The sequence below is a fragment of the Leuciscus leuciscus genome (assembly GCF_965113295.1).
Source record: "Leuciscus leuciscus genome assembly, chromosome: 19".
In the NCBI taxonomy this organism is placed as follows: domain Eukaryota; kingdom Metazoa; phylum Chordata; class Actinopteri; order Cypriniformes; family Leuciscidae; genus Leuciscus; species Leuciscus leuciscus.
Window position 1 is genome coordinate 9,439,955 of NC_138743.1, and position 18,676 is coordinate 9,458,630.

Below are 18,676 nucleotides of genomic sequence, written 5' to 3' on the forward strand. Positions count from 1 at the left end.
AAGTAGAAGTAAACCATTTACACGGCTTTTTAAGAATGGTGGCAGCCGGTTTCATATGGCATGTGTTCGGCTGATCAACGTACACTTACATCAGTGTAGTTCTTATTGTGCCAAGTTAGACCCTACTCTGAAGTAAACTATTCTGTAACTAAATTTGTTCCCAGTTTCCTGCGGTGCACACATGCCAAACAACCTTGTACTTCCACCAATAGTTATAAGAACTATGAAAATGCCCCAATGGAGAGCCTCCTCTCAAATGCAACAGGGGTCCAGATGTTTCCGATTGATGACTCAACCCTTTTGTAGGTCATAGAGGTACCTGTCAGGAACTGGCACAAAAAGACCATGACAAAGGCGTTCTTGTACATGTCAATTTGGAGAAAAAAATAAAAGGGGGGGGGGCTGGGGGAGAGAGTAAATACTGTAAAATTCTTGATAAAACTGGATATAACTTTGTGTGAATCAATGGTAACTATTGAACCAATGGTAAAGCCAGAGAAATTCACGGCAGAAGGGACATAGACTGAGGTGTAAAACAAAAAAGTGGGTCAAAAATACCCCAAAAAACCTCCACAAGACATGTCAGAAGTTCACTTCTGAGTCAATTCTGTAATCTTCTCCCTGTACACATGAATATGTAAGTCAATAGGGAATCAGTAGAAGTTAGAAGAGGCAAAAGCAGCGATGCACAACCTCCACAGACTCTGCAATTATTAAAGAGCTGCCTAAGACTTTGCTTCGCTTAGAAAAATACAAAGCCAACCGAATCGCTGAAACTGATGAGGAAAGGGTGGAAAACCCTTAGAGAGAATGATATGGGTATTAAAAAATAAAATCCATCTGCAACAGACAGAAGCACAGTTATGATACAGACTAGATGTCAAACAAAACTGTTTATGTTAATGCAGGGGTTTGGGGTGCGCCTCCCCAGGGGGGCGCGAGAGCATGTTAGGGGAGGCACGGAGTAGGGCTGGGCAATATGGCGATGTCAATCAAGAGAGGTTTTTCCATATAGTTCATCCGTTTGTAAATACATCCATGCAGCGCAGAACTGCCTAACAGGATGCGACAGAGCAGCAAAAAAACCCCAGATGAATAAGAAGAAAGCGCAGGACGTGCTTGATGATGTGTTATGAAAAGCACAAACTACAAAATAAACCTGAATTCTGTTCTGACAGGAGGCTTTCTGTAACGCACATCCAAAGCCAATGAGTTCTGAATTCAGTTCACTTTGCCAGCTTATTGTGCTTGAATGGTCAAATACACACATTAATGTGTCTAAATGACCATCTTGGTGAGTATTCACATAAACACAGCCAAGTATGTTTAAAGTGGAAGTCAACAGCGAAATGACCATTATATTGGATCCATGCATAAGTTCTTAAAGTGGAAGTAGCCTCATATAGAGGGTATGCACTGCCACTGACGCCACTTTCCCACCGGAACACGCCCCTCCAGCCGGAATGAGTGGCAAAGAGCTGCTGCATGACTTGATTTAATAGGCGAAACTGCAGAAGCGTGAGTAAAACGAACGATTATCAGTCTAAACTAAAGGTTGGACTCAATATGGTGTTCCTTACAACTTACCAAAGATCCAGTGATCCAGTGATTTTACCAAAGATCCGTGGATATTGACATACAGTCAGTTATTGTGTTTCGTGTTTCCTGACATTTATATGTGCCTGATTTCGACAGGGGTTTGGGGTGCAAATTTGACTGTGAACGCTTTAAGGCGAGACATGGCAGGCAAAAACATTGTTTTTTTTGTTTTTTTTTACTGGTCAATTTTGAGATTTTGGGATATTTGTCTTCAATAACATGTCTTCTTTCAGACTTGTGGTGAAAAAAAGTCAGAAATACACATTTAGGTCTTTATTTTACTACACTTTGTCTGTTTGCGTCTGTAGATTTCTCATAAATTCAACAAAAGTTGGCGTTCTAAATCATCCCGCTGCTCCGCGATCGCTTCCGGCACCCTGTCATCACATACACCGTTAGAAAGCTCTCTCTCCTGTACAATGCTGGATCCAAATATGGTCATTTCCTTTTTATCAGCAATGAAAGTAAAAGGGGGGATTTAACTCTAAATGCGCAATCTCATTGGCTGATATAAATCTTTAAAGCCCGTTTTCAAAAAAATGACTATTCTCTCATACTCCAAGTCCGAAATCTCCACTTCAGTAGCACCTACAGTATATACACCACACTTTCCAGTCGTGTACCTAGTTATATTATGAAGACATTTACAGAGGCATTTGTAAATATATTATTCCTAGCCTGATTTATATAACGTTTTATTCCAAAAAACATGGTGAAAATCAATTTAAGGCTATTGACAGTATATTCTGATTTACAGGATAACAAAAGTAGATATCTATAAATCCCTCTGTAATTGTTTTACCATCTAATATGTGAACACAATGAAAAAATTATTTTGAACCTGGCTTTATCCAATACTCAGATGCAAATTAGCGCATATTTAATTAGATAATGCCTAATTGGCATATTTAAACATTAAATTACAGAAAACTTGTAATATATTTTTCTCATCTTAATGTAGGTAAACAACTTTCAAGGTAATCAAGTTTCATGGTGATATCTGCTAGTTAAAATTTTTACCCTATTCACCTGTAGTGTCTCGCCTTAAATACAATATAGTCTAAATCTGGGTGATCACCATATCATCCAGCCCTAAAACTTGTATAGTTTTTTGTCAATTTTTTTAAAAACACCCAAATATGCAGACTATACGATGGATAAATAATATATACGATAAATATTTAATTGACAAGTTGTCAATACAATATATAACAATACAATATATAGGGTATGATTTTACTCCAAAATTCAGCATATTGACACAAAATGATAACTGCAAATCCAGTCTCTGCCTGGATCCAGTTGTTTCTATGAATTGTAGCCATCGGCAGTCTTAAAAAATATACCACAGATTTCTAGTCAAATCTATTTATTCATTCAATCTCAAAGCTCTTTCCCATTTTAGATGCGTTTTGTGAGTTTTTCGCGGCATTCAGGCTAAAAACCAATGTTGCTGCTCAGTCTTTCTGCCTCTATAGGCCATCCTGCTGTTGTCTATGCTGTTAATGTTAATAAAAAAAAAAGAGAAAGAAAATCATTAGCTACTCTCTTGCCTGAATATCTTTGACAGACTTAAGAATTGGTGTGTATACAGTTCATACAGTGCAATGTACAGTGCATACTTCAGATGAGCCTGCACTAGAGAGAAGGGAGAGGGATGGACACAACGAGCCACACTGTGTTTGAGTGCTGAATCTAATGCTATGTCTCTGATTGGTAATCCTTATAAAAAGGAAAGGGATTTTCTATTTATATGCTTTTGATGAGGTTTTTCGATTCCTCAGCAGTATAGTGTCTCTGTCTGAAAGGTTATCTCACTCGGGTTCGAGTCCAGTTGGGATTTGTGGTCATTGCAACACAGCGGTCTTTTACAGCAGTCTGTGAATCTGACCTTCGATGATGCTGGCTTTTACAGGAATAAAAGAATCCCACAGCATAAAAGATGAGAGATCAGGGCTGTTGATACAGTGAAGTGGCTCTCCTCCTCAGTTCAGTTCCAGGGTCAGATTTCTCTGTAAAGCAATCTGATCAGAACTTGTAAAACAACTGAATGTGGTAATGAGGATTCAGGCATGACCTGATTAAACAAATAAATGCTAGACAAATAAAATGCTGAGATTATGTGCAAGGATAAACAAGATTAATCATATCTCCTAATATAATCACTGAGTTGCCAAAGAGATTGGACCACTTTGGGGAAACCTTTGAACCGATCTGAAGCCATACTCTGGATGATAATGTAAGCTTGATTCGCAGATAGCCTTTACTTAGATAAACACCTTTTAGCTTCTCAAAGATAACCGGATAATAGTGGAGGTCAAATAAAGCAGCATGATTAAACTTACGATGGCTACAATTATTCAAAAAAAAAAAAAAAGGAGGCTTCCGTGCATCCGAAAAGAGTTGCTTAGTATTCAAGAGACAAGCTGAATATTAATAACCGTTTCACAGGGGATTTTTGTGGACTCTTTCATTGTTGGAATTGCTTGAGGGTAGAAAGAAAAGCCTTTCAATTAAAAGTTGTTTAACACTCTTCATTAAAGCATTGGACCCAGATACAGTCTTCTCTCTTGCCTTAAATTGAGGCGGTAGGATGTACTGAAGAATTTCCGATGCTTAACTAAATGTAAACCCCTGCAGAATGTCTAATGATATACCTTAAAAGAGGCACATCAAACAAAGCATAATTTTTTGCCAACTTTATCCTGCATGTCTTAATTTGTTCATTAACTTGGTTTAGTGATTTCCGGAGTGATCTGCATAAAGTACTGATTCCCTTTTACTATTCACTTATCCATTGTCTTTATGATTAATCAGATTTATGCCTTCAGTGCTGGTCTCAGTTCATCTATTCTCCCTACTGGGTGCAGTTCTGAAGACAAAATAGTTCAGCACTTCTCATATTACTGAAGTATTATTGACGTTCATAAAAGGCTGATAACTCTAGCTTTAATATTTAGTTGGGTGAGTCACATTCAAAACAGAAAATAGCAGATATACTTTAGTTGACAAAAAATACAGTGAAAACAGTATTATTGGGAAATATTATTGCAATTTAATGTTCAATTTAGTTTTCTAATTTAATATATTTATATATGTATAAATTAATTCCTGTGATGGCAAAGCTAAATTGTCAGCAGTCACATGATTTTTCAAAAATCTTTCTAAGCTGATTTGGTTGTCAAGAAACTTTTTCTTATTATTATCAATGTTGAAAACAGTTGTGCTTCTTAATATTTTTGTGAAAACCATTATGTTTTTTATGTTTTTTTTATTTCACATATTTATTTTTTAACATTTAGGCCTCTATATTTTGAGCAATTTAATGTTTCCTTTCAAAGAAAAATATATTTTAAATATATTTTTGAACAGAAGTGTGAATAAGTATAAATATATTTAATATAATATAATATAATATAATACACAAACATGACGTCAAAATAGTCATAATTTAGTTTAAGATAATTTTCCATTCTCTGATCCCATTTTTTTGCAACAAATTGCATGTGAAATGAATAACAACTTTGCTTTCTTCATGTCTGATCACACATCAGCTAAGGGTTTGTTTTTCCCTGCCCCATCCTTCAATATCAGACGCTCTTGCTTAGCTCTATTTATTACATTGTGTCATGGACTGAAACATACTAAAACGATCAGATCACACATTTTAGCTGTTCGTTTCAAACATTTAATCTTAAATATCATACAGAAAATGATTCCTCATGATAGGACCCATGTAAGTCATGCTGACATGGCCGTTTTTGGAAAAAACGAAACAGACAAACATGTGAACTGAACTGCAAATCATGGAGTTAACAATCAAAGTTCAGGGTCTGGGAGTCTGGAATTAAAATGTATTGCTGAAAAAAAATGGCAGAAAGCATGATGCAGAAGATAGTTTATGAAGCTTGGAGAATATGGAGCGTCTCCTCATACATTACACCAGAGTCGTGAGTCAGAGTCTTATTGGCAGATTAACAAGCGGTGATGCTAGTAGACACTCCGTCAGCACTGGAGACGACGCAGACACGTTTTCAAAGCCTTATCAAAAAGTCATTATTCTGATTCTGTTGTATTATTCAGAGGAAATTTTAGAGCAAAGAAGTATTTGAACGGATAAGAATCAACTGTATCATCAGAAATGAGTATAAAAGGCTTGAGTCTTACCATGTTAAAGTCTAGGTTCCTTTCCACCCACTCAGTAGCAGCCTCGAATTCGTCATACATCTCCATAATGTAGAGCGTGTCCAGTGCATCCACAATGGTGGCTCCTTTGAGACTACCTGTGGATAAATACGACAACAAACCATTAGAGGAGAATTCCTGCGGGATTACCTCTAGGATCAGAGCCTAGCGGTAGCTTGAAATAAAACCGATAGCTCAATGATAAAGACCTCAGAGCCTCTGAGATATGGTCACTAATTCCCTGCCTAAGGTAAAATCTTGTCTAGAGAGCAAACAAACCACAACTACAACAAATATAAACCTTGCGAGTCAACACCCTCAAAGAGAAGACAAGGTTAAGATGAACAGATCAGGCCATGTCAGATTACTTCTGTATTTTAGTAGATGACACGAAAACAACATCCTGGATAAAAGAAACACTCAATAAGTCTCTGGTGTTGTAATATACAGTGTACATAATACATATAGCCTTTCATAGACTTGGACTTGGGCTCCTTTAATTTCATATGATGTGAATCAGTTTATCAAGAACACTAATATGGATCCACTAAACACTGGGACACTGATGACTTGAATTCCCGCAACATGTTTGCGCATTAAAATGTAGATGTTATATCATAAATACAATATAAAAAATGTTTTTTGTAATATTTTTATACTAAAAATATTATTATTGTTATAAAAATACAAATCTGAGTTAAATTGTAAACAATTTGATGCTATATTAGTAGTGTATTATTATCATCATCATCATCATCATCATCATCATCATCATCAATACTAACTAGAATTAAAACTAAGATTTATTGTAGTTATATTTAAAACAATTTGATGGCTAATTGGCTATTATTATTATTATTATTATTATTATTATTAGTAGTAGTAGTAGTAGTAGTAGTAGTAGTAGTAGTAGTAGTAGTAGTAGTATTAGTAGTATAAACAATAACCACATTAAAAAACAATAGTATTTATGTCTTAATTTTTATGCATTATCGAATAGTTTAATTTCTTATAAAATATATTTTATTAAAAAATATATATTTTAAATTATTCATTAATTAATTATTTTAGAATGCTATCATTGTATTAATATATTTTACTTAATTTGAATTACTTTTAACTTCTTACCCAGTTTTATTCAGTAGTGATTGAGTCTGTACTATGCACTTCAGTAACGGTCTGGTTTGGTTCAGCTACCAAATCAGATATCAGAAGACTACAACGGACAGTCCGGACTGCTGAACGGATTATTGGTGCTCCCCATGCCCACATTCAAGGATCTGTACTCTTGCAGAGTGAGGAGGAGGGCAGGTCAAATTCTCACAGACTCCATTTACCCTGGCCACAACCTCTTTGAACTGTTGCCGTCCGTCTGGCAATTCAGAACAATTCTAATTGTATTACAATAAAGAAAAAGAGCAACCATTGATCGGGAGAAGAGGGAGAAACAGGATTAGGATCATTATGTTTCGGAGCATGTGCACTTGGCCATGGTTTCAACACTTCTGTTTTTAATTTAAAGCTGCAGATTTCATTTTGTCCCCATAATAAAAAATAATCCTTAACTACCAATTGGTCTTATTTTAGGTCATTTCACACAACCATTTAAGGCATCATTACTCAGCAAGATTCTCTGACAACATGATAAAAAGAAAAAAGAATACAGCTAATTAGGGTGCTGATGTTATGCAACACAAACTTAAGTGGGGAAAGGGAAGGAAAACAATAGCATATGGTAACTGGAACACTCCTCAACAACAACAAAAGACATTCGTTGTAGTTTTTGCATTTGTACTGATTACAAACACAGCAGGTTAGGCGACAGTTTCTTGTACTTTAATTATTAGTCAGGCACTGCATGCAACCCTCTTCAACAAATTCAATGCTGCCAACCAGCTGTGTTCCTCATTTAACAGCCCAGGCTCTTTCTACTGAAGTTGAAGACGCAACATGACAGAATTATTGTGTGCAATATATGTACGCAACATCTCAAACGCCTCCTGCAGAGCGCTAACACATCTTTTCCACACTGACTGTTGCTAGAGCCAATGAAATGACAAATAATCTCCCAAGAGAGTACGCTATGAAGTTATTGCAGGAGTTAGACGGCGAGAAGTTTTTGAACAGGAAAAAATAAAGTCTGATGTATTTACTTTCGCAATTCTGACTTTTCTTCACAAAAAAAAAAAAAAAAAAAAAAGTATCTCACGTCCAAAATTCTGTCAGGAGAAACGCATGAGAAATGACTCTCAGTTGGGTTTAAAGCATGTGGGAGACGCAAGCATGCCATGCCCCCCTCAGTTCCGCCCATCCACAAGTAGAAGAGGACCACAACGAGGTGTCAAAAGAAACAGGAAACGGGATGTGGTGAACACCAGACAAAACACCATAAAAATGTGCAAAGTGACCTCCTTGTTTCCTACAGGAACACTGTTCTTTAGGCAGAACAGTCATTGTGTTGTTAAATTGCACCGTCATAAAACGTCGTTTTATGGTCTAACGTGGTCTAAACTACTTTGGTTTAAAGTCATGTTTCTATCTTACAACCCTACTCCCTAAATCAAAATCACTGGTTACTGTAGGCTACACTTTGTAAAAGCCAGGAAAACAGACAAGGATGAGACCATATCATGCTGAACTACAATACTGGAGTACAAAAGCATTCACAAGTAAAGGTGAAAAGTCTGAAGGCAGAGAATGAAGGCATGTGTGTATTAATATGGTCGACTTGTAGGTTTCAAAGACGTTCATTAGTTCCTAGTGGCCTGCCTTTTGTGACAAAATAACACATCTTTACTTAATGTAAAAGTACAAAAATCTATATGCAGTACATACAGAGAAAGAAAAATCAATGAAAAAATCTATAAAGTTCACAGTATAACATTGCACAGTGAAATTTCTTCCTGGTAAATATGAAAAATTACATCAGCATCTAGCTTTCTCTGTGGCAAGTTGTAAAGATATCAGAATCAGCATGGCTATGACTACACTAGTGTATCCAGTGTAACCAACTTTTTACAGCTTCTTTACATTCTGCTTAAGCCAATGATTTCCATGTCCCTTAAACACAATACTCCGCGCACACAGTTGAAACAATATGCAAAGAGTAAGCAAATACTGGTGCTCTATGCAGAGACGACGCAAATCAAAATCTCCTTCAAGGCAGAAACTGCACTGTGGGTGAAAGGACAGCATATTTGTGCACTGCAAACAGGCCCTTGAGGACGAAAACCCCAGTGAGGAAGTGTGAGAAGGTCATAAATCACTTCACTATGAAGCTTTCCAATACAGCCCTCGGTTAGACATTCACGTCCCAAAAGCTTTACCCCTGCATGACTGCTTTTACCCTCTGAATGCTGACCCAAATCAGGAATATACAATCTTATCCGCAGGGAAGTCCACTGCACAGGTTTAGGAGAGACTCTTAGTCACTATACACAGACCTTATCAATTCCAATTACACTGGTAAATTACAAACCAGGCAATTAATGACCTGATAAAGCCATCCACCATCATGAATCATTGCTGAACCTGATGACGAGAGCATGTTGTGACCCTTAGGTTAGAGGTGATAGGATACCAGCCTGCTTGTCTTTCAATAAAAAGACTTGATCTTATCAACGCTTTACCCCCTTGAGAAGGTTGTGGATCGAAGACGATAACAATCCAACGACGAAATTACAATCAACTATTGAACCATCTTCCACCCCACTGCATGCAATGGTTTAATCAATGAGACCAACAACTAGCCATTCTAAAGCAGGGAAAAAACAAACAAGATACGAGCATTAATGTTTGGCGGTAACATCACGTGTTGGAGCTCATCTCAGCAAGGCCTGTATAACAGATGGTCGCTCATTTGGGATCTGAAAGAAAGCCATTACCAGAAGAGAACCTCCTGGAAACGGTATTATCGAAATGAAGGTTGACCTCCAGAGCTATTTGGCAGGGAATTGACATTGGCAGCATCTGCAAGGTGGTACAATCCTGCCTGTTTATTCTGGGCAGACAGATACTGGACAGTAATTCAGAGAACATTATCTGGCAGGGCATTTTGAAAAGAAATGAACATTTGACACCACGGAAAATAATAAAACACAAAGCCTAAAAGCCTATGAAGCTAATTTAATAAAACACACCGACTTCTCAGTCAAACTCCAACAGCACTGCATAAGTATTTAAATAGTATATCTAATGAACATGATGAGTCAAGAATATGTCGAAGTTAAGCAGTTTCAATTTACATCTGGCTCATATTTATATTAATATTAAACTTAAAGGGATACTTCACCTCTGGAAAGATGAATGTGTATATAAAATGGGTCATTTATGTAGAAGAAATGTGAAATTATTTTTGAATTTGGAGCTTTCTAGACTGAGAAAAGCCAGAAAATGTATTTTTGGCTTATGTGGATGAAAGACAACAACTCCCAGAATGCACTTGCTTCGCAGCCCTAGGAGGCCACTCCCAAGCCACGCCTCCCGGTAAGAGAGCGCAGTAAACAACAAGGCAAGGCTACTAGTGAGTCTCCGTGACAAGTCTGATTTTTTCCAGAAAAAAAATACATAAATCTCTCGTCTCAGGGGGATATGAGGGTGGAAAGCACGGTAATTCGAAAATACTACAGGTTTTCTACTAATACAAGCTTAATGCTAAATCCTGAAGTATCCCTTTAAAAGAAATGTGTTAAATACATATTAAAAACTAGCATTGAGAAATGTAAATAAATAATACAATTAAATTGCAATTGGTTTCAGGAAAACCCTACCCGCTGTCATATGTTAATATATAAAATGTGCACAAACATTTAGCACATAATAGTTATGATTATTGGCATATTTCATAAAAAAATAAAATAAAATAAAAATGCAGTCCAATGAGTCAGTTGACTCCATAATCGATCCGAAAGATTGTCTGACTCACTTCCATGTCTATTCCAAAAATGTGCATTACTAAAAAATCTTGCTAAAAAAATTTAATAAAAAAGAACCAGCAATTGTCTCACAAATCAGACATCACTGATTTTGCTGTTCATTTGTTCGTGCATGCAACCAGTGAGAACAACAAAGTTGTATAATCTATTTATTTTCCTTTATTTTCCTGTGCCCTGTGGTTCTCAATATATTCAATTCAGGCTGCAAGCTCACAACAAAAAAACTAAAATAATAATAAATAGTTTTGCTGCTGGGTTGTAGATACAGCAGCAGGGTACTGCCACTACTGAATACACACAGTGAAACATTACCTCCTCTAGTGACTGTTGTAATGAGGAAAATAATATATAAACAGACTTTATCAGTGAACTCTGAGGACTGACACAATCTCTAGTCAGTGCTTCTAAAGCAAAATACATCACTTCAAAAATAAGATTAGACTGGTGATTACAGTTGAAACAAGAAGACTCGTCTTGCTCAGCAAGAAGTTGTTTGTAAGCACATCTCCAAGCAGCGGGAACTCCTAGAGCCTGCTGTGACACTGGACGATGGGTTTCTTCAGGCAACAAACAGAAACGCAGATGAAACAAGCCAATGGCCATCACAACAATGCCATGATTGTGCTACAATTCAGACTGGAGGATATTCATGGCTGAATGTGCAAACACCGCTGCAACAAAGCAGTCTGCTGCATCCAAAAAGCATCAAACCATTTAGTACCAAAGATGCTCCAATTTGTGTTCGCCAGTCGGCAGCCAACTGGCAGAAGAAAACACTGCAAGCATCATCCTCTTAAAAACAGATGGGAGTTTCTTCAACTATGGGATATTTTAGGTCTCAGAGGTTGGTTTCTAGGAAAACTAACAGATTGCAACTTTTTTTCTTGGTTATTGAAGGTCACATTCAAATCTGAGACATTAAAAAAGCAGGAGACTGTTCACTCGTATAAAAATGAATGGGAGAAATTGCTGCTCACAATATGGCAGGTGCAGTCTTATCTTACATTTAAAAGAACAAATAATCTTTTTCATAGCGACACTGACTGTTTATTCACTCTAAAATACATGCACATTAACTGAGCAAGCATGAAAAATACAGGATTTAAGCTCAACTTGGAACTTAACTGGAAAAAGATGGCCGGAGGTTTTTATTCACACAAAACACAGTTTTGCTTTATATAAAATAAAATACTTTTTTTTTTTTTTTAAAAACACATTTGAGCCATTGCAAAAGACAAGAGCACAACACGTCCATCCAGCAGATTAATATATTACAAAAATCTGAACTGAAAATCCATTATGAAATTGTAACATTTTTAAAACTATGGTTACCTTGATAAATATTCAGGAATGTGAAAATAATTATTAAATATGTTTCTGCAAATTATGACCATCACACAATTTTACAGCTAATAAAATTATCAAATGTATTTTGAGATGTGTTATATTTGAAAGTTAAAATATTAATATTTGTTTTACTTTTTAATATTTATATATAATGACAATTATAAATGATACTGCTAATTATAAATGATACTGCTAATCAAAAGCTAGTGTAGCAAAAAGCACGCTTGACAAGCAATCTGAAGCAAGAGTAGAAAAAGTAAAGTCAAGAAAAAGTTCTGCTTCCTAACTAGACATGTGCCGGTATTCGGTAATGCGATAAATCGCGGTAATGAATATGCACGATATTGTTATCGCGGGCACTTCAAAATACCGTGAAAAATAACAGATCCGAATTTAGATTTTTAGAACGCGCATTATAGCTTATTTTCCATCAACCACTTAAACAAACACTGCATATGCTGCGTGAAACACGTGCGCACTCTGATGTAAACAATCGCCACGTGTATAATAAGCATGCGGCCGGTGCGCACTTCTAGTCTAATGTAAACAGTCCTCACATGGAGAAGCAGCATGGTGGAAGGAGGAATGCCGCCGCCTACAGTCTATGGCCGCCGCCGATCTATCCGGATCCATCCCGCTTCTAAAAGCAGAGCTGCCAACTCGACGCATTCAGCGCGAGACTTCTCACACGCTGACGCCACACATCCGTTTTCTCACGCAGAGAAAAATCACGGAGCAAAGAGGACACGAAGACCGTCAAACAAGACAGAGCAGGTTACTTTTGATATGAAACAGGAGAACAATTGTGTCACAGAACGTTACATTTAAACTATTTAATGACCAGCAGCATGTTAGATGACTAAAACATATAGATAAAGAGGAGTATTTTGCTGAATATGTGCGCTGCACTTTTTTACATATTTATTATATTTTTACTTGTGTCATTACATAATTGTTATTATAATGAAAACCACATTATATTTGATTTAATTAGTTATTTGTAACCTTTAATAATACCAGCTGATAGGGCTCTATATGGTTACATAGCATTATGTGTTTTGTTTTTTTTACATTGAGAAAAACAAAAACATGTGGGCTATCTACTGTAGCCTTCCTAATATTTATCCAAAATAAGTCAATATTGAATCAAGATTTAAATCAAATCCCAAGTATTGAATTGAAATCGTTAAATTTGTGTTAAACAATACAAACAGTAGCCTACCAGTCATTGTACCATGTAATCATTGTAACATGTTGTCACTAAACTTAATAAAATTCAGTTTAGTTACCAAATGTTTTGACAATCACAATTACACCTTGTGATGCAAGTTTTATTAAATTTTTTACATCCCCCCCAAATCCATCTGTTTCTCATGTGCAATTAAAATATCGTGATAATACCGTATACCGTGATAAAAGATCACTCAATTAATCGCAGCATGAAAATGTGATACCGGCACATGCCTATTCCTAACAAAGACTATTCATTTAAATTCAGAGGTTCTCTCTATAGAACAAAAACCCAGCGCCTCCTCTGACCTATGCCCAAACACACAGCTAAGCATACAACTTTTGTTGGGTCATTAATATGAGTGTGGCTATATACTGACAGAACATCATGGTTCAGCAGCCACTGTGTTAAATGAGCACACAAGGGCTTAGAGCCAGACTGACGTGTTCTTCCTCTTCCCTACCACTTATCTATGCTCTTCTACACTTTCAAAAAGATTGTGATGGTGTTTTTATGCTTTTTTTTTTTTTTTTTTTTTTATTGCAAAGTTCATGTCAGGGACCATCACAGATCGGTTTCATTCACTGTTGGGAAATTTTTTAATTTATTTTTTTAAATCACAATCTTTTCCCTGTGCGTTTTATTAGAGGAAGTGGTCGTGAGTGACAAGTACGCACATTCGGGAACTGCACACAGTTCATACTGTACCTGAGCGGCTTCATTAGCCAAGACACTGTCTCAGTCCCTGCTGGTTTCTTACAGAGAGATCCAGTCTGGAGAATCTGCTCCTGCCCTGAGCACAGATGATTGGCACATGGAACAGAACGACTAGTATTTAGTGTGATGGACTCAGCTATGTGAGATACGAAAACACTCAAATCTCTATGCAGGTCAACTTTCAAACATTCTCTCGGAACAAATTTCCTAAGCAGAGTGCTGTTGCACGAAATTCAGGAAGTAAAGCTAAGATTACGCATACTCTGGTCTTAAAAAGCAGCAAACCTTGACAAGCGGAGTGATACAAACAGTAGATTCTATTGAATATCAAATGGAGTTCAGCTGAACAAATTAAAGAACAACTGTTGTGCATTTAACACATTGGTCTTTATCCAGTACAAGTATATAAATTACATTTAAGGTTCAAGCATTCCCTGGGGATTCAACCCATGATCTTGGCGTTTCCAGTGCAAAGCTCAGCCAATCAAATCAGAGAATAACTATTATACTTGTTAAAGATTGATATTTTTCCTGTACATCAAAGTATGATTTTATCATGCAGTGAAATGTAAAAAAAGTATATATAAAAAAAATCTTCATTAGAAAGAAAATAATGTTCTAAATCAATCATTAAATTCAATAATTTCCATTTAAATTATTCAACCAATTAAGCCCATACAGCAAATTTTTTAGGGATGCACCGATATGAACATTTAGACTGATACCGATAACCGATAATTATTTGTATTTGAAAGCCAATAACCGATCAAAATCCAAATTTTTATATAATTTTTGAGAGCCTGATTACAAAACAAAAGTTTCACCATTAAAAGCCATGACCCAAGCACACAACTACAATGTTCTCATAATAATTGTATGTAGCTTATATGACAGCGCTGCACATGTTGCACTTAACTGTATTTTCCTTTCTGAAGCGAACAGTGCGCATGAAGTGAAGTGTCTCAGCTGAAGGAAATAATCCATTGTTTATAGGCTTTAATATATATCGGCAACATTTTCTTATCAGTCGGATAACGATAACATTAAAAATGAACATATCAGCCGATACCGATATGGTGGCCGAAGTATCATGCATCCCTACCATTTTTAACAAACAATTTTAACAAATATACCTAAAAATCATACTGTTAAAATGACACTTAAGAGTAATTAGGTCACTGCTTAGGAAAAACTGAACAATTTGGAAGAAAAACGACATATGCAATAAACTTTTTGGACGATGTGATGGCGGTAAACTTTAATCAGTCATTAATTGCAATTATTTGAATTATATTAAATTATTTCATCACTAACACCCTATTCTCTGTTACCGCATTCTCCTTGCTTCTATCCTAGACTATAATGTGCATTAAATGGTCGTAAGCCCAGTGTGTGAGAAATCTTCAAACTCTCTAATACACAGATTCTGAGGCCTTAATGATTTTTTTTTTTTCATGGTTGGTTAAACGCAATTCATCAGAAATTTACATTTACATTTACATTTTACATTTATTCATTTAGCTGACGCTTTTATCCAAAGCGACTTACAATTGCTATACATGTCAGAGGTCGCACGCCTCTGGAGCAACTAGGGGTTAAGTGTCTTGCTCAGGGACACATTGGTGTCTCACAGTGGATTCGAACCCGGGTCTCTCACACCAAAGGCATGTGTCTTATCCATTGCGCCACCACCACCCCAGAAATTGCCATATACAGCGCAAGATTTAATGAACTTTAATGCAACTGAGGTCAAATGCATCAGATGGCATGCAGTGGCACAGAATACGTTTATAAAAACACGTGGCAATGTTCTCACACATCTGGAACACACAAGCAGGCATAATGTTTTGACTAAGCACTTCCATATGGCTTGACTTCAGCCTGATTTTTCCTCTGCGAGCTAAAGCCCTGTGGGTTGTAAAGTGGCTGTTCTTGTGACCGCCTCAGTGATCATGATTTCCAGTGAGGTCTTACTCCGTGTCGGTGTGTGTGATCCGATTGGCCGGTATCAGCAGCTCACATCTCACTGAGAAACGCGATCTACAAAAGCACAAAACAGTCATTCCAGCTGCCTGGTCAGGTACAAAAACCCTGACCAGCATATTCCAGATAATCTTTTATTCAAAGCCAATGCATCATTAACCCAACCTCTAATTTTATAATGGAAAACCCTGCCAGACAAAACGCAGCAATGGTTGAGCACGTGTTCAGTGGTCTCCCGTGTTCATGGGCCGTGCTCGAGAGCTGTCAGGCTTTGACTGACATGGGAGTCTTTTAAAACGCACACACACGTCTGAGGCTGTGGGGCACGAGGGGATGTGAAGAGTGTGACGTGCTTCTTGCCAGATTGTTATTCTGATAGTGTGTGAGCCAAATAAATTAAGACGGTATATTCTTCTGGCAAGTCCAAAGCAAAATTATGGAGGTTAATCAAATGTGCGTTGTAAATCCCCGGCCTGCCCTCCAGCTGAGTGCCAATTGACTATGTGGAGTTTACAACACAACAGCAGGACGTCTGATGAATGTTTCATAACACTCTCAGTCTCGATCCTGAAAAACACTGATGTGCATGAAACAAGATTCAGACAACTCAATTAATTGAGAGGATATGCGGCTGGAAATTGTTTGCATGGTCAAAAGTTTGCAGTCAAACCCCACATTTTGATTCAATAGTGATGCACAACAAATTTATCTACAATTGGAAATTATTATTTTAAATTAGACTCGGTTTGGAATCAAATAAATTATATATTTTCCTAAGTGATCACTACATGAACATCTAACATCTAATATTGTTTTAAAACAATGCCATTTTTGGCCAATAATTTCCCAGGGGATGAAATTTTAGTGCATCATTAATTTTCATCCGTAAGACATAGACAAGATACAGTAAGCTTTCAACCTGAAAAATCGGAGAAATTGCATGACGCCCTGCAAAAGTTTTAAAATGCCCAAAGGATTTAAAAACTATTCTAATTTGCTTGCTAAACTTAATTGTTAAATCAATCAGTGAAGCTATAAAAGTGTGCCAACCCAACAGTCTACTATAAAATACTAAAAAATAAATAAATCTGGGACAAATTTAACCCATTAGTCAGGAATGCCAGAGGGCATGTCTCACTGCGGCGTGTTTACACTGCCTTTATTATCTGCGAAAATATTTGGTCTTGAATGATAATTGCAAGTTACATAAATACTTATTCCAAACTTTTGGAAGGCACGGTAACATTTTTGAGAGGAGCTAAACAACTCATACTACAATACGCAGGTAGCATAACAGTGTGATATAATGTGTTGTTGCTGCATCCTCTGAGTTATTGATGTAGATTACAAACCTCACAGAAAGATGGACAGGCCTTCATGAATTATTCAAGAATTAGTATGCCCACTCACAACCTGTGCTTTTCAGCTTCAAAATAGAAATAGGTCAAGATGGTGACGGGCAAAAGCAGCACAACAACATTTCTTTAGAGGGAAGGAAAACACAATGCGTAAACGTAGAGGATCAAGGTTTCATGAAACTAAATTTGTGTTGTGTGACCATGCCATTCCCACCCGATGCAGTCAGAAATGGTTTTGTTAGTCTTCTTGATGGCAGAAATAGACCTAGACGGAGCTTGTGAAGTGAGACGGACCAGAGAGAAATCAAAAGCCTTTTTGATAGAGGTCACCTAACCACCTGTGCAGCTTTGATTGACAGTTCTGACTGCTTAGCAATTTACTGTGGAGACGTGAAGCTGTACATGCACAAATCATAGTTTCATGGTCTGAGTCAGAGAGACACTCACCAAACAAATTGCTGGAGTGGCCTTGCTTCGAGACGGGACGCAGCTCGTTGGAGCCCCAGGCGTAGCGCTTGTAATTGTCCCAAGCGAACTGCATCATCTGAGGAGAGAGTGACAGATGAAGAGGTTACCTTTTGGTTCATTTCCATGTTGCAAAGGTAAAACATCACAAAAATTACAGAAATAATTTTTGCAAACACACGGTTCAATGAATGTGTCAATAACTAACATACTAGGCACTGGGCTAATCAAGGATCAATATCATTAATTAATTTGATTAAATCGAAAGTTGAAATACTTAATGGATCCACTTCGGCACAAGTGAGCAGTGCAGAAGCACTTAATTAATGGAGGGAAATCTCAATGCTTGCATGCCTTGGGTATGATTAACTGGATAAAAATGGGTTGCTGGAACATGGTATTTCCGGTCCTATAGACAGTTTGTAAATTAGCAACAAATGAAACATTGATACAAATTAAAATGACAATCGATTCCCGGTCTCTCATAACATTCTAAATGAAAAAAACTCATATGATAAATAGCAATATATTTAGAACTTATTACACTTAAAAAAAAAAAAAAAAAAAAAAGTATAACACCATTTCTTTAGGGAAGTCAAACTAAAAATGGCGTACTTGTTGAATCCGCTTATTCAAACACACATATTGAAAACATACACACACCAGTTTTACAACAAATCACTCAAATCTTAGACCACAAACAAATCAGAATATATCTGCACATGATCGATACAATAAAAAGTCACCGTACGCGACAAAACACAAGTAGTGGCATTTCCCATTTGAGTCATGAAACACATTATTGTGGTATAAAACTTGTTAATTTATATATGAAATATGTTCATCTTTTGGATTTG

At 36.8% G+C, this 18,676-nt stretch overlaps 1 protein-coding gene across 1 annotated transcript in view; it reads right to left on the reverse strand.

The window, feature by feature from the left end:
* Window positions 1–18,676, reverse strand: part of man1a1 (mannosidase, alpha, class 1A, member 1) — a 108,655-nt gene that overhangs the window by 65,742 nt on the left and 24,237 nt on the right. Inside the window, exons 2-3 of the mRNA XM_082148236.1 lie at window positions 17,802–17,898; window positions 5,767–5,882 (exon numbers count right to left, since the gene is read on the reverse strand). Coding sequence (XP_082004362.1) covers window positions 5,767–5,882; window positions 17,802–17,898 — 213 coding nt within the window. The remainder of the gene's footprint in view (window positions 1–5,766; window positions 5,883–17,801; window positions 17,899–18,676) is intronic.